The sequence below is a fragment of the Salvelinus sp. IW2-2015 genome, linkage group LG16 (assembly GCF_002910315.2).
Source record: "Salvelinus sp. IW2-2015 linkage group LG16, ASM291031v2, whole genome shotgun sequence".
Lineage (NCBI taxonomy): Eukaryota > Metazoa > Chordata > Actinopteri > Salmoniformes > Salmonidae > Salvelinus > Salvelinus sp. IW2-2015.
Window position 1 is genome coordinate 25,543,547 of NC_036856.1, and position 24,876 is coordinate 25,568,422.

The window sequence follows — 24,876 nt, forward strand, 5'->3', positions numbered from 1 at the left end:
GGTAAATCAAAGCCTCTTCACAATACAGGTGAATGCATATGCAATAGGAGTGTGTGCATGCTAGTGGCCTTCACGGATCCACCTGGACCCAAATACCAGAGACCCGATCCAGRACCCAAGCGGGTCCGAATCCAGAATTCTAAATAATGTCACAGATCTGGGTTGGATCTGATATGATTGTCACAGGTCTGTCTAATTTTAACTGACTTGTCCAGAAACCCATGCATTTCCGAACGCGACTGCTGCAGTAGAGAAAGAGAGAAATTGTATKATTTATGCTGCTGCTGCGGTCTTGCTTTTCACAAGAGTGGAGTGTGGCGTGTTTAGCTTGCTGTTGGCCAATCATAAGTCATCAAAGCGGCAATAGGCTACAGTCATAGAGCCTCGCTCCGTGTGTGGCAAAAGTTAGGCGATATCTAATCAATGGTAGATGGAATTAAATTGACAATTAAAAGAAGGATAGGCTATAATGACCAACATGTAGGCTCCTACTAAATATATTCTGGAGTTATTTGTAATTGTAGGGTCAGAAACCGCATACACTGCAGCCTCAGTTAGCCTAGCTAGCTAATGTTCGCTAGCTTACCTAGCTTTTCGTACCGGTTTGATGCAGTCCAAGACAAGTATTACGTAATCATATTTGATGATAAATATCCTAGCTATGGCAGCTCACTCACTCAGTACGGCCCTCCCCAGCCTGCTCTCGCGCTTTATCACCTCTGGTTAATAAAGTAGCTTAAAAATACATTTTCTGTTGTTTCTGTTGGATCGGACCTGGATCCGACCAGGTTTATACGGAACGGGTCTAGTTCTCCTCAGGTCCATTCGGAACCGGTCTCTATATAGAAACAAATATTTATGCTTATCGGGTCCAGGTGGGAAAGCCCCAGGTCCATTTTGGAGCGGAGCCAACTTTCTGGACCCGTGAAGACCTCTAGAGCATGCATTGATTTATTGAGCTCGTTTTAGATTATTTATTGGGGCTACAGATGACAAACGATCCGTTTCCTTCCCATTTGGGACTTATTTTATTGCACTGATCAACATTTGCATAGAAGAAGCTTATTTTATAAAAGTGCACGCTATCTCTTTAACCAATAATGATGTCATTCACAAGGCAAGAGAGGGGCGGCCTGTTGGAGCCCCTATTCAAAGAAAATAAAATTTTATTTGTCACATGCTCCAAATACAACAGGTACAATTACCTTACAGTGAAATTCTTACTTACAAGCCCTTAACTCTATTTCTCTAACTGCATTGTTGATTAAGATAATCTTATAAAAAAATTAAGCAAAAATAAAATCAAAAGTAAAACAAATTAACAATAACGCAGTAGCAGCGAGAACAGTCTATGACTTGGGTGACTGGAGTCCTTGACCATTTTTTTTACCTTCCTCTGACAGCGCCTAGTATAGAGGTCCTGGATGGCAGGAAGCTTGGCCGTAAGATGTACTAGGCCATAAGCACTACCCTCTGTAGCGCCTTACGGTCAGATGCCGAGCAGTTGCCATACCAGGCGGTGATGCAACCGGTCAGGATGCTCTCGATGTTGCATCTGTAGAACTTTTTGAGGCTCTGGGGACCCATGCCAAATCTTTTCAGTTTCCTGAGGGGGAAAAGGTGTTGTCATGCCCTCTTCACAACTATCTTGGTGTGTATGGACCATGATAGTTCGTTGGTGATGTGGACYCCAAGGAACTTGAAACTCCTGACCCGCTCTACTACAGCCCTGTTGATGTGAATGGGGGCGTGTTCGGCCCGCCTATTCCTGTAGTCCACGATCAGCTCCTTTGTCTTGCTCACATTGAGGGAGAAGTTACCTTAGCTTTCTTGGGCACAGGGACTATGGTGGTCTGCTTGAAACATGTACTGTACACTACCGTTCAAAAGTTTGGGTTCACTTAGAAATGTCCTTGTTTTTGAAAGAAAAGCTAATTTTTAGACCATTAAAATAACATCAAATTGATCAGAAATACATTGTAGACATTGTTAAATGTTGTAAATGACTATTGTAGCTGGAAACGGCAGATTTTTTATGGAATATCTACATAGGTGTACAGAGGCCCATTTTCAGCAACCATCACTCCTGTGTTCCAATGGCACGTTGTGTTAGCTAATCCAAGTTTATAATTTTAAAAAGGCTAATTGATCATTAGAAAACCCTTTTGCAATTATGTTAGCACAGCTGAAAACTGTTGTCCTGATTAAAGAAGCAATAAAACTGGCCTTCTTTAGACTAGTTGAGTATCTGGAGCATCAGCATTTGTGGGTTCGATTACAGGCTCAAAATGGCCAGAAACAAAGACCTTTCTTCTGAAACTCGTCAGTCTATTCTTGTTCTGAGAAATGAAGGCTATTCCAATGCGAGAAATTGCCAAGAAACTGAAGATCTCGTATAARGCTGTGTACTACTCCCTTCAAAGAACAGCGCAAACTGTCTCTAACCAGAATAGAAAGAATGGGAGGCCCAGGTGCACAACTGAACAAGAGGACAAGTACAGAGTGTCTAGTTTGAGAAACGGACGCCTCACAAGTCCTCAACTGGTAGCTTCATTAAATAGCACTTGCAAAACACCAATCTCAACGTCAACAGTGAGTAATTGCCACACAAAAAAATGGTGTTTCAGTAATATTTTTGTTGAAGAAATTTACACTGGCTGATAGATTTGATCCATGATACACATTAAAACAGAAGTACCGAAAGTAACAAATTCTAGTACCYAACCGTTTTTCATGTTCTAGTATCGAAAGTTTTGTGCAACACTAGATCTCTGCATTGGTGCACAGTCACAACTGGGGCAAAAAGGACAAAATAAAAACTAACTACATCTTGTTCACCAGCACTAAATGAAAGGCTTTTCGCCTGCGTAATCACAACCTTCCTATGGAGCAGAACACTAGATTCTCCTGACAGATAAGGCCTTCATGCAACTGCCCTAACAGGACCACTTGTTTGCATGTTTTAGAAAGCTCTTCCTCACCAGTTTGACTTCTAAAGAGAGCTCATGTGAAACCTAGTACACAGCCCCTGAAAGCTCCAGTCCAAACACACAGGCACACTCTGTATGAGGTGAGAGAGGAACAGAGCTGGCTTTCCTTGGGCCGAGGAAAGCCAGCTCTGAAACCATCAACCTGATGGTTTCTTTGGTGAAGTCAGTCCCAAACATCAATTATCCTGCTCCAAACCAGTTCTCCCTACCCAAAGCCAAAAATAATATGCCTCGGTAAGGCCCCATTATAAGCTATTTCTAGCTGAACTCAATTCACATTTGTGTATTACAGAACACAGCCTTTGAATGCATCCAAAGACAAAGGATTGCTCATTTTAGGATAACTAAAGGATGGGGGCTTGTCTGATGAACAGCGATTTAACCTCTTTTCAAAGTTGCTTAGCGGCAGTACCTTTAAAATCAGAGTAACTTGCATGGCTTGCAGTTTAACATGTTCTTTATTTTTGCCGCCGGATAATGACTGCAGCAGTTCAGGTTAATAATTTAGCACCAAGCAAACAGACACACCACCAAACTTTTCAGTTAGGTTTAGCAGATCATTTGGCAAGKGATCCAGTCCCACCATCACCAGGCAGGCAAATTAAGGCTGTAATTCAGTTGGTAATAAGAATATAGCTGTATAGTTCACACAGGAAATCCAGAGTTTCCTGTAAGTGCTCTTGATAAGGCAGTAGGTGAAATGTTGAGGTCGTAGATCAGCCAGATGCAGGTGTTACAGAGTCAACAACAAGCAAGGCAAGATAACGATATTTGTGCAGCCGTGAACTCCATGAAGGTAAACACTGGGAAGCCTCATTTGTTTTACCAGATGGCAGAGGTGCAAAAGAGTCAGTCAGTTGGTCAGTACAGGTACAAAGCAGTAAGAGAGGAAAGGGACAACAGTGTCAGTTTGATGGGACAGGAGAAACAGTGAGGGACCAGACTCATTAAGAGAAATGCTTGACTACACAGCTCTTATCTGGCTCATATAAATCTAACCACCACACTATGCAGTGATAAGCGTGACCAATGGCCCTCCTCTGGCTCATCCTGAGAAGAGAGGCACATCCATGGTTTGACAGGGGAACCACTCAGAGACCAGCTCCATCCCTTCACTCAATGACATTAATGTCTTCCAGGATTAACCCAAAAACACACATTCCCCGGAATTATGCCCTGGGTAATCGCAGATAGATGCCCCTCTACAATTTAGAAGGATTCCCTGCCGTTCCTATGCAGAGGCCCAGCGGGTGCGTGCACAGTGCAAACACATCTGTACAGCAATCAGAGGCTTATCCCTGCAGGGCGAGGTTGAGAGGATCAGTCAACCACACAGAGAGACATGTATGGGTTGGGGCAGAGAGGGGGTTCATCACTTTCTTAAAATGTGACCACAACAAACCAGCCTCCTGTCCTGACCATGACAGTGTTCTAGCCCATTTTATTCAACAATTTTACATAAGATTTACGCATTATCGTCATAATTTTATGTAAGATGTAGCCTATGCACCATAGTCATCTAAATATTGCAATGATAAGCAAAACATGTTTGTTTTTTTTAAAGCTGCTTTAATACTTTGACCCTTACATTGAACACTAGGATGTTACATGTTAACAGTGGAATGGTAAACATTGGCTGGCCTGGTGAATGAAAATGTCACACTCAAATTCACCCATTGCATCTGCCTGCTGGCCTGACGTAATTTAATATGTTTACGCAACAACGCAAAAAGCACCAAAGTCCTTGGATCAAGTGGTTACTGATTATTCAGAGCATGTACCCCAAGCTTTTTATGTTTTTTTCCCAAGGAGCATGTGTTCACCTAAATTGAAAAATGTAGGCACACAAAGAAATTTAGGGGCAAAATGAAAAAGATTTGAGGTAATACAGCTAGAATCCTTTTTTCTAGGTGCACTGGTGCGCCTAAATTAATATGCGAGTAAAATGGTCACACTGTAGAGCCCTGACCCATGTGGGAGTGACACACAGACTTTTCTCCAGATGAGAAGTGCATTGCAAAGGCCCCAGGGTCTGAAATAGTTCAGCCCTCTCCACCTCCTGGTTCCTTGCAGACTGACCAGATTTCTCTGTGTGTCTGTGTTCCCATCTTACAGCTACAGAAAACAAGAACAAACAGCTACAGAAAACAAGAACAAACTCCTCATTGTGTGTCTATTCTCCCATTGCTGTACAAACACACCAAAAGAGAGAGGCAGTGGACAGGCTATTGCCAACATATTGTGATTGATCTTTACTGAGCAGTGTGTGTACTGCCACCGTTTTCACAGACGCTGTAAGGATGGGGCCTAATTTAAGAGGGGGACAAAAGCAGCTGCTAAACAGGACAAATGCAATTTGGCCTTTGCTGTAATTACACACAGAATAAATAGTGCCCAGTAGCAATCACAGAATGTTAGCTATTACAGTACTGATTGGTGGTTAACTTTAAATCTAGCGCCTACAGAACAGAGGTAGAGTGAGCAAACACCCAGCAATGATATTTGAGAATCCAATATTTTGGGGGAGAATTCCTTTCCTGGTTGTTGGGCTATATAGGTAATGGAGACAACTTTGGGGTACATTGGCATGACAAAGGCAACTAATGTCCGAGTAAGTAAGGTACAGCTGTATAATATACAAGTGTATATGGATATTTTCTGATTAACCTCACTCAGTAACGTTAGTTGTATCCTAGTATTAGACTACCTGCCAAGTTAGGTGTAAAGTCAAATCAAAGCAGGATCGTTGACCATGCTCTAACTTGCCTCGTCTGTTTAACTGCAGCTTGCCTCCTCAAAAACAAATTTCAGTGGCATAACATGGTGACAGGAACACCTACGACGTAAATCAACGGATAGACACAGTGGCAAAACAAAAGACGCAAGGGGGATTATATCAAATTATTGGTACTGTACATGAGCCAACAACAGTTAGCTTGCTATGATTGCCATTGTGCTGTGTCTTCAATATCGCCAACGTCGTAGCTAGCAAGCGAGTTGGTCACGTTAGATAACTAGCTAGTTAGCCAGCCTAGTTTCCTTTATTAATTGGCTGTCTAGCTAGAGCTGGTTAATGTTAACTAGTTAGCTAACTGACAACAACAGTAACACTCATTTGGCTTCCTTCCTGTCCAGTATTTGAGTACTTCTGGGTTTGCCAAATCCTGACATGGTTAGRTAATAACACATAACGTTAGCTAGCTAGATAGATATCCATCTAACGTTAAAAAACTATGCTAGCTAGTATCGAAGCAATTCCATAGCTTATCAATTTTGCCGAAACGGCAAACTACTCACTACGAAAAGCTAGGTTTGCTAACTTTAATAAATTAGCTATTTGGTGGGACCGAGTATTTCAAATCTCGGCCGAGCTTACCTTTTTTTAAAGTACGTTTAGCTTGTTTGRTAGCAATCCAACTCCTCTGGCATGCTACAATTATAGCTTTTTCCAACAGTGTCAGTGAAACTTCGCTGGGATCGCAAATGTGATATTTCAGTATGTGTCCTCACCTTCCTTTCCCATCCGTTCTTTTTTTTTTTTTGAACGATCTTTTAATTTTTTCAAAGATCTAAACTCGTCTAATAGCAACTATCCTCTWTGACAGATTGGTAAACAATTTTGCGGTTTGTGTTGTCTGATATGAGCGTACCACTGTCAAAATGTTGGCAATTTGCCCCGCCCTTTGCATTAAATGATTGGTTCAAATTGTTTACACCTACATTGTATAAATTATTTTATTTGTTGTTCAGGCTCTGGCAATCTTACGCCTCTGCATTGATTGGATGGCGTTCCGATGAGTAGACTGGACGCGGTAAAGTGCTTTTCACATTGACACCTTGATCACACATACAGTGTCCCGCTTCAATCACACCGACACGGTTATTWCGCAAAATGTTATGCAGCATCATCTGGATATGTGTGCAACAAAAGTTCAACATTCACCTTCTGCTACCATTTCTGTCAAGCAATCTAAGCATACAGTTTGATGCATAAGTTTGATAAATCCTATGTATGCAACACACAGAAGGCACTGCAACTGCCTCTGCAATGCAATTGTGCAAGGCAAACGCAGCTTTCCATTGGAAATTAATGTACTTTTGGTGTACCAAAATGCAATAACACTATTGGTGTGATCAAGACCCTCCCTCATCCCCACCCAACCCCATCCGACCTTAAAAATCATATGATTAAAGGTCCTGAAGTTTGTAAAGGTCATCTCGGTGAAAATCCGATTTTTTTCAAAATGCAAGACTCTTTAAAAGCTTTGGTCACCAACTTGACAAATMATTTGCTCAAACGAGCTCAACTATTTCAATCTGGAGCAAGTGTTGGTCTTGAGGCGTCGTTGTGTCTGGACTGGGCGTGCTAGTTGTCAGAGCCGAGGGTTGCACCGAGGGTCAGGATAAAGATGAGTCTGTGATGGTAGGAGTGACATTTTTGGAAAAAGTGGGCCCTTGCTTTTTGGCTTATCCATTTGTTGTTTCAGGGTGGTTGAAAACAGAGTTGGGTGCTGTGGAATCGGTGAAGGTAACCAGAAGTGGTCTTGTGATAATTGTTTGTGTTTCTGCTGATCAAAGGGTGCAGGTGCTGCACATTAAACAAATGGGGACAAGAGATGCGAGTTGTTTTACACTCAAGAAAAGGGCCCCATTGAAAGGAGTGATTACATGGTAGCGGTAAATGAGAAAGTTGACTAACCGAAGGGGAAGATTCCCAGTGTTTGTCATGCACATCATTTGTTGCGACTTAGACAGGATGGCGTGAGTGGTGAAACAGAAGAGTTGTTGTGTGTTCTTTTGCGTTTTGATGTTGAGCCGTTGCTGGACAAAGTGATGTTAGAGTATATAAGTTATCCTGTAGGAACTTTTGTGCCGAATACATTACGTTGTMACAGGTGTCAAGCTTATGGGCATGTGGAAGCAGTGAGTAGGAGGAGGTTCCTAGGTGTTAGAAGTGTGCAGAAGGGCATGAGACAAAGGAATGTGTAACATTGGGGAAAGTAGTGGTATGTGTTAATTAAAGGGGTGCCCATAGGGCTGGGGATCAGAAATGTCCCGTGTGAGAGAGGCAGGTTGAGGTTTTCAGGGTTAGAGTAGCACAGAAGTTGTCGTATGCTGAGGCAGTGAAGAAAGTAGAGGAAGATGGGTCAAGAGGGAGGGATCCTGAGAGGAGTGGTGTGAGTAGTAGATCTGTACCAGTACAGAGGGATAGGCCAACAAGTGATATATGCTTCAGTAAGATTGGATTTTTTGCATTTATTGCAATGGTTATTGTAAGTCGCAGAAAATTTTGGTTGTGGTGGCAGCTGCAGAGAAGTATTTGGGTGTACGAGACTTGACGTCAGAAGAGTTACAGGGTGTGTTGATTGGTGGTGTCCCATCGTTTCAGGCTGTTGGCCTGAGGTAGGACTATATATATTTAAATAGTGGAGTTGGGTGGTGAGTGTGTAGTGTTAGATGGTAGAGTATTTGTTGATTTATTTGAATTATTTATTTATTTGTTTTCAAGCAATGCATAAGGGAAGTATACTCCAGTCTAGTAGGTGGCAGTAATGCAACATTTATTGGATGTCAACCGCCGTTAAACCTCATCGAAGAAGACTGGACACGCTTCTTTACGCGTGACGTCTACACTCAGGTTTTGCGTAAGGCAATCGCCTTCTGATTACAACAGCTTCCCTGCTTTGAGGCAGAAAGCTTGGAGGTCATTTTTGAAGTTTCAATTGTTTCCTCTGTTACACATGCACATAACCTCGAAATAATGGTGTAGCAAATTTTTGTCCGTACCTCAATTAATTTTCTAGTCATGTCACAAACGTCAATGGGATTCACTGATCAACAACAACAAAGGGCTCAGGTACAGTAACAGTTGCTAGCTAACAGTAACCAGCTAACAGTAACTAGCTAACTAGCGGTAGCTAACTAACCGCTAGTTAGTTTTCTGCGGATTAGCTTGCTAGTTAAAGTAAAATGGCTTGCCAAACAGTTTTTCCAAGCTAGCTACAACGGCACTTTCTAGTCGCTAACTAAAACATGAGTAATTAGCAAGTTAATCAAGTAGTACTGTAATAATACTATCGTCGATAACGCTACTACGCGAGGCAAATTATTGCTATCTAACGTTAACTGCTCAAGTTCGCATTTCAACCACTCACTACAGTAGACGACTGGCGTGWATGTAGTGCAGTGGAAAGGTAGAACACGACAGAGTTGAGTTTAATCTGCTATGTATATGTTATCTAGCTCATTAAAATTGCTACATTTCTGTACCCTGTATAACAGAGTCAAGTTGGGGCACCCTACATTCCCACGGAGGAGGAGAAGAGGGTGTTTCGGGAATGCAACCAAGAGAGCTTCTGGTACAGATGTAAGTCATGCTACAACATAAGTTTGTGGTCCAAATAGCACCCTATTCCCAAGCCCTAATCATGACTCTGTTTCATTACATTACACATAAGTCATTGGACGAAGGCGTCTTCTGTACAGGCAGTTTTAAGAGCGTGACGCTCTGTCTAAAAAGTAACACGCATTGCTTGCAATATGTTTCTGGAAGCATAAAAGCCCYTTTATGCTTGCTCTGGCAATGCGATATGGAAGGTCCATACCAAGCATTTGACGCAATCGCGGTGCCTCCGGAGGCTTGTAGAGGCCAATTGAGCTGCGTACTGCATTGCGCTGTGTGTCACATATTGTAACGATGCAGAGGGCTCCGAATTATAGCTCTGCTACCCGACTCGACAGGCCCCGACGTTATAAATGGGGTTAAGGCTGGGTATCACTGAGTTGATCACTAACATTCTGAAGCTGAGCTGCATTTACAGCCTCTGCAGAAGTCAGGGCATTCATGCATTCAGTCGCGGAGCAGCACAGAGCTGTTGTGAAGGAAGCTGGTGTTTATTCAGTAACTCACCCCCACTTACCGTCAACCAATCATGTCAATGCAGAGCTATACAGAGCCCGCCGCATTGTTAAACAATTTGAGGCGCACAGCGATGTGGTACGGCACTCACTCAGCCTCAACACATTCTTGGATCAAGCATATTTTGGCTTTAAGATCATAACATGGTGTCAGAAGTGCTTAAAACGTCAAATATAAAAAATATAAACCCAACATTCAAATTCAAATTTTTATTGTCAACATACACATGGTTAGCAGATGTTAATGCGAGTGTAGCGAAATGCTTGTGCTTCTAGTTCCGACAATGCAGTAATAACCAACAAGTAATCTAACCTAACAATTCCACAACTACTACCTTATACACACAAGTGTAAGGGATAAAGAACATGTACATAAAAATATATGAATGAGTGATGGTACAGACAGCATAGGCAAGATGCAGTAGATGTTATAGAGTACAGTATATTACAGTATGAGATGAGTAATGTAGGTATATAAACATAAAGTGGCATAGTTTAAAGTGGCTAGTGATACATGTATTACATAAAGATGGCAAGATGCAGTAAATGATATAGAATATGACATATAGAATGAGTAGGGTATGTAAACATTATATTAAGTGGCATTTTAAAGTGGCTAGTGATACATTTTACATCAATTTCATTATTAAAGTGGCTGGAGTTGAGTCAGTATGTTGGCAGCAGCCACTCAATGTTAGTGGTGCCTGTTTAACAGTCTGATGGCCTTGAGATAGAAGCTATTTTTCAGTCTCTCAGTCCCTGCTTTGATGCACCTGTACGACCTCGCCTTCTGGATGATAGCGGGGTGAACAGGCAGTGGCTCGGGTGGTTGTTGTACTTGATGATCTTTATGGCCTTCCTGTGGACATCGGGTGGTGTAGGTGTCCTGGAGGCAGGTAGTTTCCCCAGTGATGGTTGTGCAGACCTCACTACCCTCTGGAGAGCCTTACGTTGTTGGGCGGAGCAGTTGCTGTACAGGCGGTGATACAGGATGCTCTCGATTGTGCATCTGTAGAAGTTTGTGAGTGCTTTTGGTGACAAGCTGAATTTCTTCAGCCTCCTGGGGGATAGGGGGTGCTCCTCTGCTGTTTCTGAAGTCCACGATCATCTCCTTTTTTTGACGTTGAGTGTGTGGTTATTTTCCTGACACCACACTCCGAGGCCCTCCACCTCCTCCCTGTAGGCCGTCTCGTCGTTGTTGGTAATCAAGCCTACCACTGTAGTGTCGTCCGCAAACTTGATGATTGAGTTGGAGGCATGCATGGCCACGCAGTCGTGGGTTTACAGGGAGTTCAGGAGAGGGCTCAGAACGCACCCTTGTGGGCCCCCAGTGTTGAGGATCAGCGGATGGAGATGTTGTTACCTACCCTCACCACCTGGGGGTGGCCCGTCAGGAAGTCCAGTACCCAGTTGCACAGGGCTGGGTCGAGACCCAGGGTCTCGAGCTTGATGACGAGTTTGGAGGGTACTATGGTGTTAAATGCTGAGCTGTAGTCGATGAACAGCATTCGTCACATAGGTATTCCTCTTGTCCAGATGGGTTAGGGCAGTGTGCAGTGTGGTTGCGATTGCGTCGTCTGTGGACCTATTGGGGCGGTAAGCAAATTGGAGTGATTCTAGGGTGTCAGGTAGGGTGGAGGTGATATGGTCCTTGACTAGTCTCTCAAAGCACTTCATGACGACGGAAGTGAGTGCTACGGGGCGGTAGTCGTTTAGCTCAGTTACCTTAGCTTTCTTGGGAACTGGAACAATGGTGGCCCTCTTGAAGCATGTGGGAACAGCAGGTTGGGATAAGTATTGATTGAATATGTCTGTAAACACACCAGCCAGCTGGTCTGCGCATGTTCTGAGGACGCGGCTAGGAATGCCGTCTGGGCCTGCAGCCTTGCGAGGGTTAACACGTTTAAATGTTTTACTCACCTCGGCTGCAGTGAAGGAGAGTCCGCATGTTTTGGTAGTGGGCCGTGTCAGTGGCACTGTATTGTCCTCAAAGCGAGCAAAGAAGTTATTTAGTCTGTCTGGGAGCAAGACATCCTGGTCCGCGACGGGGCTGGTTTTCTTTTTGTAATCCGTGATTGACTGTYGACCCTGCCACATACCTCTTGTGTCTGAGCCATTGAATTGCGACTCTACTTTGTCTCTATACTGACACTTAGCTAGTTTGATTGCCTTGCGGAGGGAATAGCTACACTGTTTGTATTCGGWCATGTTTCCGGTCACCTTACCCTGGTTAAAAGCAGTGGTTCGCGCTTTCAGTTTGGTGCGAATGCTGRCATCAATCCACAGTTTCTGGTTTGGGAATGTTTTAATCGTTGCTGTGGATATAACGTCGCCGATGCACTTTCTAATGAACTCGCTGACCGAATCAGCGTATTCGTCAATGTTGTTGTTGGACGCAATGCGGAACATATCCCAATCCACGTGATCGAAGCAGTCTTGAAGCGTGGAATCAGGTTGGTCGGACCAGCGTTGAACAGACCTGAGCGCGGGAGCTTCCTGTTTTAGTTTATGTCTATAGGTTGGGAGCAACAAAATGGAGTCTTGGTCAGCTTTTCCGAAAGGAGGGCGGGGGAGGGCCTTATATGCGTTGCGGAAGTTAGAATAACAATGATCCAGGGTTTTACCAGRCCTGGTAGCACAATCGATATGGTGATAGAATTTAGGGAGTCTTGTTTTCAGATTAGCCTTGTTAAAATCCCCAGCTACAATGAATGCAGCCTCAGGATATGTGGTTTCCAGTTTACATAGAGTCAAATGAAGTTCGTTCAGGGCCATCGATGTGTCTGCTTGGGGGGTAATATATACGGCTGTGATTATAATCGAAGAGAATTCCCTTGGTAGATAATGCGGTCGACATATGATTGTGAGGAATTCTAAGTCAGGTGAACAGAAGGACTTGAGTTCCTGTATGTTATTATGATCACACCACGTCTCGTTAATCATAAGGCATACACCCCCGCCCCTCTTCTTACCAGAAAGATGCTTGTTTCTGTCGGCGCGATGCYTGAAGAAACCAGCTGGCTGCACCGACTCCGTTATCGTCTCTCGAGTGAGCCATGTTTCCGTGAAGCAAAGAACGTTACAGTCTCTGATGTCTCTCTGGAATGCTACCTGTGCTCAGATTTCATCAACCTTGTTGTCAAGAGACTGGACATTGGCGAGTAGTATGCTCGGGAGTGGTGCGCGATGTGCCCGTCTCCGGAGCCTGACCAGAAGACCGCTTCGTTTACCCCTTTTACGGCGTCGTTGTTTAGGGTCGCCGGCTGGGATCCGATCCATTGTCCTGGGTGGAAGGCAAAACACAGGATCCGCTTCGGGAGAGTCATATTCCTGGTCGTAATGATGGTGAGTTGACGTTGTTCTTATATTCAGTAGTTCCTCCCGACTGTATGTAATGAAACCTAAGATTACCTGGGGTACCAATGTAAGAAATAACACGTAAAAAAACAAAATACTGCATAGTTTCCTAATTATCTAATGCAACAATTTCAAAGGTTTTGCTGAGTTACAGTTCATATAAGGAAATCAGTCAATTTAAATAAATAAATTAGGCCCTAATCTATTGATTTCACATGACTGGGCATGGGCACAGCCATGGGTGGACCTGGCTCCCAAGTGGGTGGGCCTATGCCCTCCCAGGCCCCCCCCCCCCCCCCCCCCCAGCCCAGAGGATCCCACGTGTGAAGCTGGATGTAGAGGTCCTGGAATACGACTTTCCCGAAGCGGATCCTTTGTTCGGACCACCACCCAGGACATTGGATCTAATCCCGGAGGCTGACCCAAAACAATGTCACCGCAGGAGAGGTAGACGGAGTAGCCTCCTGGTCAGACTTCGAAGGCGTGCACACCACCCACCGCTTCCGAGTATATTACTCACCATTGTCCAGACTCTAGACAACAAGGTGGATGAAATTAGGGCTATGGTTGCCTTCCAGAGACATCAGAGATTGTAACACTCTTTGTTTCACGGAACCATGGCTCTCTTGGGATATGTTGTCGGAGTCTGTACAGCCAACGGGTTTCTTCATGCTTCGCGCCGACAGAAACATCTCTCTGGTAAGAAGGGCGGGGGTGTGCTWCATGATTAACGACTCATMGTATAATCATAAAAACATACAGGAACTCAACTCCTTTTGTTCACCTCACCTAGAATTCCTTACAGTCAAATGCCGACCACATTATCTCCCAAAATAATTTGTCACGGCCATGTATTACCCCCCCAAGCAGATGCCTCCACGGCCCTCAAGGAACTTCACTGGACTCTATGTAAACTGCAAACCATATATCCTGAGGCTGCATGTATTGTAGCTGGGGATTTTAACAAAGCTAATTTGAGAACAAGGTTACCTAAATTCTATCAYCACATTGACTGTAGCACTCGTGCGGGCAATACACTGGACCACTCCTACACTAACTTCCGCAATGCATACAAGGACATCCCCCGCCCTCCCTTCGGCAAATCCGACCACGACTCCATTTTGCTCCTACTGTCCTATAGGCAGAAACTCAAACAGGATATACCTGTAACTAGAACCATTAAACACTGGTCTGCTCAATCGGAATCCACACTTCAAGATTGTTTTGATTACGCGGACTGGGAAATGTTCCGGGAAGCCTCAGAGAATAACATCGATTGATACGCTAACTCGGTGAGTGAGTTTATAAGGAAGTGCATTGGAAATGAAATGTTGTATCCACTGTGACTATTAAAACCTACCCTAACCAGAAACCGTGGATAGATGGCGGCATTTGCGCAAAACTGAAAGCGCGAACCACTGCATTCAACCATGGAAAGTTGTCTGGGAATATGGCCGAATATAAACAGTGTAGTTATTCCTTCCAAGGCAATCAAACAAGCGAAATGTCAGTTTAGGGCCAAAGTGGAGTCACAATTCAACGGCTCAGTCACAAGACGTATGTGGTAGGGTCTACAGGCAATTACGGACTACAAAAAGAAAACCAGCCACGTCACGGACACCGTCTTGCTTCCAGACAAACTAAACACCATCTTTGCCCGCTTTGAGGATAATACAGTGCCACCGACGTGGCCCGCTACCAAGGACTGCGGGCCCCCCCTCTCCTTCTCCGTGGCCAATGTGAGTAAAACATTTAAACGTGTTAACTCTTGCAAGGCTGCTGGTCCAGACTGCATTCCTAGCCGTGTCCTCAGAGCATGTGCTGGCTGGTGTGTTTACGGACATATTCAATCACTCCCTATCCCAGTCTGCTGACCCCACATGCTTCAAGATGGCCACCATTGTTCCTGTACCCAAGAAGGCAAAGGTAACTGAACTAAATGACCATCACCCCGTAGCACTCACTTCTGTCATCATGAAGTGCTTTGAGAGACTAGTCAAGGATCATATCACCTTACCTGCCACCCTAGACCCACTTCAGTTTGTCAACCGCCCCAACAGGTCCACAGACAATGCAATCGCCATCACACTGCACACTGCCCTYTCCCTTCTGGACAAGAGGAATACCTATGTAAGAATGCTGTTCATTGACTACAGCTCCGCATTCAACACCATAGTACCCTCCAAGCTCATCATTAAGCTTGAGGCCCTGGGTCTCAACCCCACCCTGTGCAATTGGGTCCTAGACTACCTGACTGGCGGACCCCAGGTGATGAGGGTAGGAAACAACACCTCCACTTCGCTGATCCACTGGTGCACCACAAGGGTGCATGCTCAGCCCCCTCCTGTACTCCCTGTTCAACCATGACTGCGTGGCCATGCACGCCTCCAACTCAATCATGAAGTTTGCAGACGACACAACAGTAGTGGGCTTGATTACCAACAACGAGACAGCCTACAGAGAGAAGGTGAGGGCTCTCGGAGTGTGGTGTAAGGAAAACACCCTCTCACTCAACGTCAACAAAATGAGATGATCGTAGACTTCAGGAAACAGCAGAGGGCGCACCCTCCCCATCCACGGGACAGTAGTGGAGAAGGTGGAAAGTTTTAAGTTCCTCAGCATACACATCACGGACAAACTGAAATGGTCCACCCACACAGACAGTGTGGTGAAGAAGGCGCAACAGCGCCTCTTCAACCTCAGGAAGCTGAAGAACTTGGACTTGTCACCTAAAACCCTCACTAACTTTTACAGGTGCACAATTGAGAGCATCCTGTCAGGCTGTATCACGGCAACTGCACCACCCCCAACCGCAGGGCTCTCCAGAGGTTGGTGCGGTCTGCACAAACACATTCACCGGGGGAAAACTACCTGCCTTCCAGGACACTTACAGCACCCGATGTCCCGGAAGGCCAAAAAGATCATAAAGGACAACAACCACCCGAGCCACTGCCTGTTCACCCCGCTACATCACAGAAGGCGAGGTCAGTACAGGTGCATCAAAGCTGGGACCGAGAGGCTGAAAAACAGCTTTTATCTCAAGGCCATCAAATTGTTAAACAGCCATCACTAGCACAGAATAGGCTGTTGCCTACATACAGATTTGAAATCATTGGCCACTTTAATAAATGGATCACTAGCCACTTTAAATAATAGCACTTTAATGTTTTCATATATTACATTACTCATATGTATATACTATTTTATACCATCTATTGCATCTTGCCTATGCCGCTCGGCCATCTCTCATCCATATATTTATATGTACATATTCTTATTCCATCCTTTTACATTTGTGTGTGTATAAGGTAGTTGTTGTGAAATTGTTAGATTACTTGTTAGATATTACTGCACTGTCGGAACTAMAAGAGCAAGCATTTCGCTACACTCACATTAACATCTGCTAACCATGTGTATGTGACCAATAAAAATGTAGTTGATTCAGAAATGAACATGACATCTTTGGCAAAAGCTCTGGGGGACATTCCTGTAGTRAGCATGCCAATTGCATGCTCCCTTAAYTTGAGACATTTTATTGTGAGACAAAACTGCACATTTTAGAATGGCCTTTTATTGGCCCTAGCACAAGGTGCATCTGTGTATATAAAACGGAAGAGATTATTTCCCCCAAACATTTGCTTGAGTTTTGTCGGAGTTTAGAGTGACCAAAAGTAGCTAATGGCTCTCTTGTCTTTGTTCGTTGAGCAGAGCCAGAGATACTTTTTAAGGATATGGTCATCTCCAATGGAATATACTTTTTAAGGAGCTGGTAATCTCCGTTGGAATAGTGTTAACGCCCATCGTGTACGTCGCCCATGCAACGTCAATGGACCGCGCGGTGCACTCTGGGTGATTCTGTGACAAAGAGAGCTCTCCTTCAAGGAGGGAATGGGAGTCAATTAGGCGCGAAGCTCAAAAATCCAACATCTACCATGCATTTCTTAAAAAAGAAATACAACATTACACATTTTCCCAAGATGTGAAATAATTAACCTGGGATGTGTTTTATTGTATAYCTTTGGAATTGTGACATTACGTGCTTTCGAGGAAAATAGAAATTTCTCAACTCATACCCTGACTTTGAGAAGGGATTATGTGACGAATAGTTTAGCGACCGTGTGACGCAGCATGACAACATGAACGTGATTGGTCAACAGTCTGTGGGGCGTTATGCTTTCTTCCATTCATGGTCCAATGGCATTCCTATCGCCTTTCTCTAATATCTCTGGCAGAGCTGCTCAAGCGCAGCGATCGTGTGACAGAAAGGTACAGTTAATGAATTTACTAACGGAGGAAGTTCATAATGATTTCGGCCTTAAATTTGGCAGAAGCAATCGGGCCTGTGTAGGGCAGGGCCTGAACGTTGCGAGTGTGGCTYAAATAAGTATGAATGAAGTATGAATGCTCTTACTTCTGCGGAGGCAGCCTCGCAGTAAATGCTGTACGGCCACTGCAGATGTCGGATTGACCATGCAGTCGTTAACGCCTCAATCCTCCTTCAAATTACCCATAAATACTCGGATGTCATACATTTTACTGGAGACGTCCACAACGGAGTGAAAGCGCAACGCCCTCTTGCGGTTGAAGGCTCCGTRGCGAGACAGACACTGGATACTTGGACATTTTTTCTGACTTTGCCTCGTCTTCAGTCCTGCCAGAGTCTGCCAAAGAACAGGGAGTTAACAAAACAGAGAAGATAAATGTGGTTTTCGGTGATGGCTTCATGGTATAGTTAGTAACTTGTAAACAATTACCCATTACAATAAGTGAGTACTATTTGAATAGTAATGTTAATTAATACACATTGGCTGTTAAGCTAATTATATTATGACTGTTGCCTCCCGTTTAAGTTTGATGGTGTAATAGTCATATGTGTAAACATACTGAATTATAATTGGATGCATTTTACCGCCCTATCATACTGTGCTATGATTGGTTAAGACCACCCAAATGGTTAGGTCATGGTCAGTTTGATCCTGGTTGGCGATACGTGAACATGCCAGTTATAGCTAGCTAATAAAGAGCTACGTTAAGAAATATCCTGTAGTACTGCATTTTATTATTTTGTACAAAGTGTGCAAAACAAGACATGGTGTCAGAGTAAAAGGTCTTAAAAGATGGATTTTTCTGGAGTTCCTTCACCTCGAATGGACTGGGAGTCTACAAACTTACCCGATGCATGGCGTAAGTACAAACAGCATGTGGAGCTAATGTTCACGGGTCCTCTGAAGGACAGAGGAGAAGAGGAAAAATGCAGCTACCTGCTCCTCTGGATCGGTGAAAAAGGGAGAGATTTACAACACATGGACACTTACCGAGGCCGAATCAAAGGTACTGAAAACATACTACGATCGTTTTGAAGCATATGTTGTGCCGAAGACCAATACGATTTTCGCTAGGTACAAATTCCATGAGAAAGTACAGGGAGCTAGCAAGTCTTTTGAACAGTTTGTGACAGAGCTGCGTCTGCTTGTGAAAGACTGATTATGCAAGCAAGGATGAGATGGTCAGGGACTGTATTGTATTTGGAATACTCACCGCGAGTGAGAGAAACTTTTGAATGTTGGGTCTGAGCTAACGCTGGACAAAGCTATCGACATAGCCAGATCTCACCAGCTAGCACTGGCTCAGATAAACCATATCGCGCGGTAGCACGAGCGCATCACGTGAACAAGCAGTGCACGCAGTCAGGCAGACATCAAAGCACACCTCCGGTGCAGAGAGCGCGTTTTAGAACGGAGCGACACAGACTCAAAATGCCCCAAAACATGTGGATATTGTGGATACAAAGTGCATGGCGAACAAGGAAATTGCCCAGCTAAAGGCAAACAGTGTACTAAATGTGGAAAATGGAATCACTTTGCAAAAGTGTGCAGAGCTTACTGTGGAAAAACAGTACACACAGTGAGTGAAGATGAAATGTCAAACGCTGATGAACTGTTTATTGATTCAGTGACACAGAAAAGTCAAATATCAGAGACAGAGCAAGCCTTTGCTGACATTGAGATAGGAACACAAGGCACAAAGCTACAGTTCAAACTAGACACAAGTGCACAAGTAAACATTATTCCTCTGAATAAGTACTGCAGCTTGACATCTGAGTGTGAGCTACAGCCCACCATGCGCAGACTGACTGGTTATGGTGGTGAACAGCTCCCAGTAAAAGGCACATGCACCTTCAAATGCAAGGAAAGTGACATGATGTTGGACTTTTACGTTGTTGACACTAGAGCACCTGCAGTGCTAGGTCTTAAAGCATGTTTAGACATGGACCTCATCAAGCTAGTTTTYTCAGTGACAGCACCAGTAGAGACAGAAAATGTACTGGAGGAGTTTGCTGATGTTTTTACAGGAATAGGATTATTCCCAGGAGAATGTACTATGCACCTTGACCCAGACGCAATCCCTGTGGTTTACCCACCGAGAAAGATTCCCCTTGCTCTCCGTGCCCGTCTGAAGAAAGTTTTGGAGAGCATGTAGCAATCTGACATAGTCACCAAGGTTACAGAACCGACTGACTGGGTAAATGCATTAGTGGTGGTGGAGAAACCACGCACAGGCAAGCTCCGAGTATGTCTCGACCCAAGAGACTTGAACAAGGCTATAAAACGCCCCCATTATCCTTTACCGACGCTAGATGGCATCACACACAAGCTAGCGGGAGCACACTACTTCAGTGTCATGGACGCTAGATCAGGCTACTGGGCTATCAAGTTCACAGAAGAGTCATCTAAGCTCACAACATTCAACACACCGTTTGGACGCTACAGGTTCCGTCGCCTGCCTTTTGGGTTTATCTCAGCCCAAGACGAGTTTCAGCGAAAGATCGACGAAGTGTACGAAGGCCTCAACGGAGTTGTGGCAATTGTGGACGACATCCTTGTCTATGGTCGAACCAAAGAGGAGCATGACCGAAACCTCCGCGCAATGCTGCAAAGGTCCCGCGAGAGAGGAGTCCGGCTCAACCCCGAGAAGAGCACAGTCGGCGCTACAGAGGTCAGCTACTTCGGACATCTTCTCACAGCGACTGGAATCAAGCCAGATCCACAGAAGATCTCAGCCATAAAAGAAATGGAGCCACCAAAGAACCATGCAGAGCTGGAAACAGTGCATGGCATGGTCAACTACTTAGCCAAGTTCGCACCCAGCCTCTCCAATGCTAATGCGCCCCTGCGTCGACTGCTAAAGCAGTCCAGTGAGTTTCTCTGGGACAAGCAACACGACATTACTTTCCAGAATGTGAAAGACTTGATCACAAGAGAACCAGGACCAATCCTTGCCTACTACGACCCCGACAAAGAGCTCAGACTCCAAGTGTACGCGTCGAAGTATGGACTAGGTGCAGTTCTACTGCAAGAAGGAAAGCCCATTGGCTACGCTTCCAAATCTCTCACAGACTGTGAAATCAACTACGCTCAAATTGAAAAGGAGCTCAACGCCATTCTGTTCGGATGTAAACGTTTCCATCAGTACGTATATGGACGACAAGTCATTGTGGAATCCGACCWCAAGCCCCTTGAGTCAATTATGAGGAAACCACTAGCCGCAGCCCCGCCAAGGCTACAGAGAATGATCCTTCAACTACAAAAATACAACTTCACAATCACTCACCGTCCAGGCAAAGACATCACTGTCGCAGACACGCTCTCCAGGAAGTTTCTTACCTATAAGGACAGCAGCCTCAGTGAAGGCATGGACATGCAAGTGCACACTGTGTACAGCAACTTACCAGTTAGTGACACAAAACTGAAGGAGATCCAAGCAGAAACAGAAAAGGACTCACACCTCGCACAGCTGAGGAAAGTCATACAGGATGGATGGCCTGAGGAGAGGAGAAAATGCCCTCAGAGCGTCTCAGAATTCTGGAACCATCATGATGAACTATCACAGATCAACAGAATAATTTTCAAAGGAGAGAAAATCATTATTCCTACCAGTCTCAGAGAAGAGATTTTGACAAAGATCCATGCTGGACACATGGGCATGGAAAAGTGCAAACAGAGAGCACGGGACATTTTGTTTTGGCCCGGAATGTGCAAACAAATGGAGGACATTGTTGGTAAATGCGCCACCTGTCTTGAACGACGCCCCTCAAACACCAAAGAGCCAATGTTACCTCACTGTATCCCAGACCGATCCTGGCAGGTCGTGGCAACCGATCTGTTCACCTGGAACAACGAGGACTACATCGTAACAGTTGACTACTACAGCAGATACTTCGAACTCGACAAGCTTCACAGCACCACATCTGCAGCTGTGATACACAAGCTGAAAGCAGCCTTTGCCAGGCATGGCATTGTAGAGACTTTAATATCTGACAATGGGCCCTGTTACAAATCAAATGAGTTTGAATCCTTCACAAAAGCATGGGAGTTCACACATGTCACCACAAGCCCGCATTACCCTCAAAGTAATGGCCTTGCTGAAAAATCTGTGCAGATTGCTAAATCACTCATGGATAAAGCAAAAGCAGACAGAGACCCCTACCTCAGTCTCCTTGAATACCGCAACACAGCCCAGCTGTTGATGAGCCACGGACTTCGCTCAACCCTTCCCAGCACCAACCAGCAGCTGCAACCTGAGGTCGTCAGCTACAAGGAAATGCATGGAAAACGTGCACAGAGACAACAACAACAAAAGCGATACTACGACAGGTCAGCTAGACCACTGCCACCACTGATCGACGGAGAGTCAGTTAGAATCCAGGAGCATGGCCTCTGGAAGCCAGCAGTCGTCATCCAGCCAGCTGACACTGAACGTTCATATCACGTCCGCARCGCAGAAGGAGCGGTGTACCGCCGCAATCGTCGRCACCTACTGAACACAAAAGAACAACACACTGATGAGATGAACTGTTCCCGTGAYAGAYKYTGATGGACTAAACACACACACAACATACACCATACTTACCTGCAACACCACAAGAACTGTTGACTGACACAGAAGCATGCTCAGCATCATATCGCACAAGGTCAGGAAGAGAGGTCAAGCCCAGTAACTGTCTCTTATACACATCTAGATGTGTATAAGAGACAGCATGTCACCACAAGCCCGCATTACCCTCAAAGTAATGGCCTTGCTGAAAAATCTGTGCAGATTGCTAAATCACTCATGGATAAAGCAAAAGCAGACAGAGACCCCTACCTCAGTCTCCTTGAATACCGCAACACTCCTGTCTCTTATACACATCTAGATGTGTATAAGAGACAGGTACTGCATTTTATTATTTTGTACAAAGTGTGCAAAACAAGACAGATGGTAATTACTTTTTTTATGATAATTGTTAGGTGGAGAGGTTGGTAGCTACAATGCTATGTTCAACCTAGCCTAGCTTTTAGCTAATGTTAGCTATCTGCTCTGCAGTGCAAGCTAGCTTGACTTCGGTTAGATAAACAAGTTGAGGAAAAAGTAACTGAACAAAACATTTATCATCTGAGACAATATATTTATCCTGTCTTGAATGAAAAGGTCATTTTGCAATCTCCCAAAATAAATGTGATCTCTGACAAGAGACAGGCTCTCCATCTTGCATTACAAACACTACACTTGTCGGTTCAGTAGCTGGGCAAGACTCCGTGAAGATGACGTACAGTAGGGCGTAATGAAATGCATCACGATGTGAACGGGTCAACTTTCTAGAAGCATTAGACCAGAACCAAGATACTGTTAGACGTCTAAGTTTGAAAATTAGTTATAAAGACAAAGCTATTTTGTAGTTTTACATTATGCCCGTTCACAAAAAAAAAAAAAAATTAAAATCCATTGCCTTCACAAAAATGTAGAAAAATAAAACAAATGTTAAATAACCATGGTTTTCAAACCACTCAGAATATAGGTCACTGAAGGTAAAATTCCAGCTCATCACTACAGAATTACACGGAACCCAAACCGGCTGCGCGCGTTCGCTATTGTGCATACATTTATTTCCCCCCCCCCCACACCAAACGTGATCACGACACGCAGGTTAAAATATCAAAACAAACTCTGAACCAATGACATTAATTTGGGGACAGGTCAAAAAGCATTAAACATGTATGGCAATTTAGCTAGTTAGCTTGCACTTGCTAGCTAACGTTAATTTGTCCTATTTAGCTAGCTTGCTGTTGCTAGCTAATTTGTCCTGGGATATAAACATTGAGTTGTTATTTTACCTGAAATGCACAAGGACCTCTACACCGACAATTAATCCACACATAAAACGGCCAACCGAATCGTTTCTAGTCATCTCTCCTCCTTCCAGGCCTTTTCATCGTTTAACTTATATGGTGATCGCAATATTTGAATAACATGGATTTCRACATTTATTTTGCGATGCACGCGACGTGTCCGGTCTGGTCAGCATGTTAGGCCAACATTTTTCAGCGCTAATGTTAAGGGTGCCACACTAGACAGGTGTGTTCAATATTTCAACTAGTGCGGTGTGGTGGTGCAAACGGAAATACACACACAGACTCCAACAAGCTAGCGTTTAGCAATTTGAAAAGCGAAGCACGTGTGCGTCAAATATGGAAAATGTGGGCTAATGTGGACATCCGGCAAAACAAAACAAAAACAAATGCAACTGGTGGACAAAGGGTATGACATGCTTACCAGACCACGTTTCAAAATAAATGTACACGTTATTCATTCAACTGCTTGCGGGCGTCTGCGTTGCAAGGTACTAAAATAGAACTAGGTTCTATTTTAGAAGCTTGACCCGCTGCAAGTCCTGTCTTTCCCATCTACTCATTGGTTTTTACAAGCATACAGCCACATGTGTGATTGAAAGATGAATGAGGTCCACACTACAGTTGGTGGCAGTAATGCACCTTAACYCCTGTTATGGCTGCAAGCCCGACGCCGGTACACCTATGACAACATCCAGCTCTAGTGCAGGGCGCGAAATTCAAAATCTATTTTTTTTWWATATTTAACTTTCACACATTAACAAGTCCAATACAGCATTTGAAAGATAAACATCTTGTGAATCCAGCCAACAAGTCCGATTTTTAAAATGTTTTACAGAGAAAACACCACATATATTTATGTTAGTTCACCACCAAATAAAAAAGAGGACAGACATTTTTCACAGCACAAGTAGGATGCAGGTAGCATGCACAAGCCAACCTAACTAACCTAGAACCAACGCTAACACCACAGGCAGCATTGATTAGTAAAACGGTACGATAATAGCAAGTTCGACAGATATATGAAATATATCTCCAAATTGGGTCCTAATCTTATGTTGATCTTCCATCAAATGTCTCCAAGCTCCTTTGTCAGAACCGTCTTTATTTGCGATAAACGAACTATTTGCCTCTTGATATGCAAGCACACGGCCGTGCGGTCTAACTCTCTTGACAATTGCTGCGACGCATACGTCTAAGTGCAGAATAAATTTCATTAATATATTTAAACTATATTGAAAACATAACTTTAGGATGATATGCTGAAATGTATCAAATAAAATCGAAGCAGAGATCATATTCACCTATACGACGGTTTTCCAGGAGGCAGAATCCAGGTCCAACTTGCGCCTCCCCAAAAATTATGGCCACTTCTCACTCCAAAAGTGTATTCAATCCCAGAAGAGTAATCAATCATTTCTGCTCTCACTTCGCTGACACCCCAG

The 24,876-nt window shown here is 44.2% G+C and overlaps 1 protein-coding gene across 2 annotated transcripts in view; it reads left to right on the plus strand.

The window, feature by feature from the left end:
* Positions 1-8,621: 8,621 nt before the first annotated feature.
* Positions 8,622-24,876, plus strand: part of ociad1 (OCIA domain containing 1) — a 31,127-nt gene continuing 14,872 nt past the window's right edge. For both annotated transcript variants that reach the window (XM_024004289.2, XM_024004288.2), the window contains exons 1-2: positions 8,622-8,847; positions 9,273-9,357. In XM_024004289.2, coding sequence (XP_023860057.1) covers positions 8,797-8,847; positions 9,273-9,357 — 136 coding nt within the window. In that variant the 5' untranslated portion in view covers positions 8,622-8,796. The remainder of the gene's footprint in view (positions 8,848-9,272; positions 9,358-24,876) is intronic.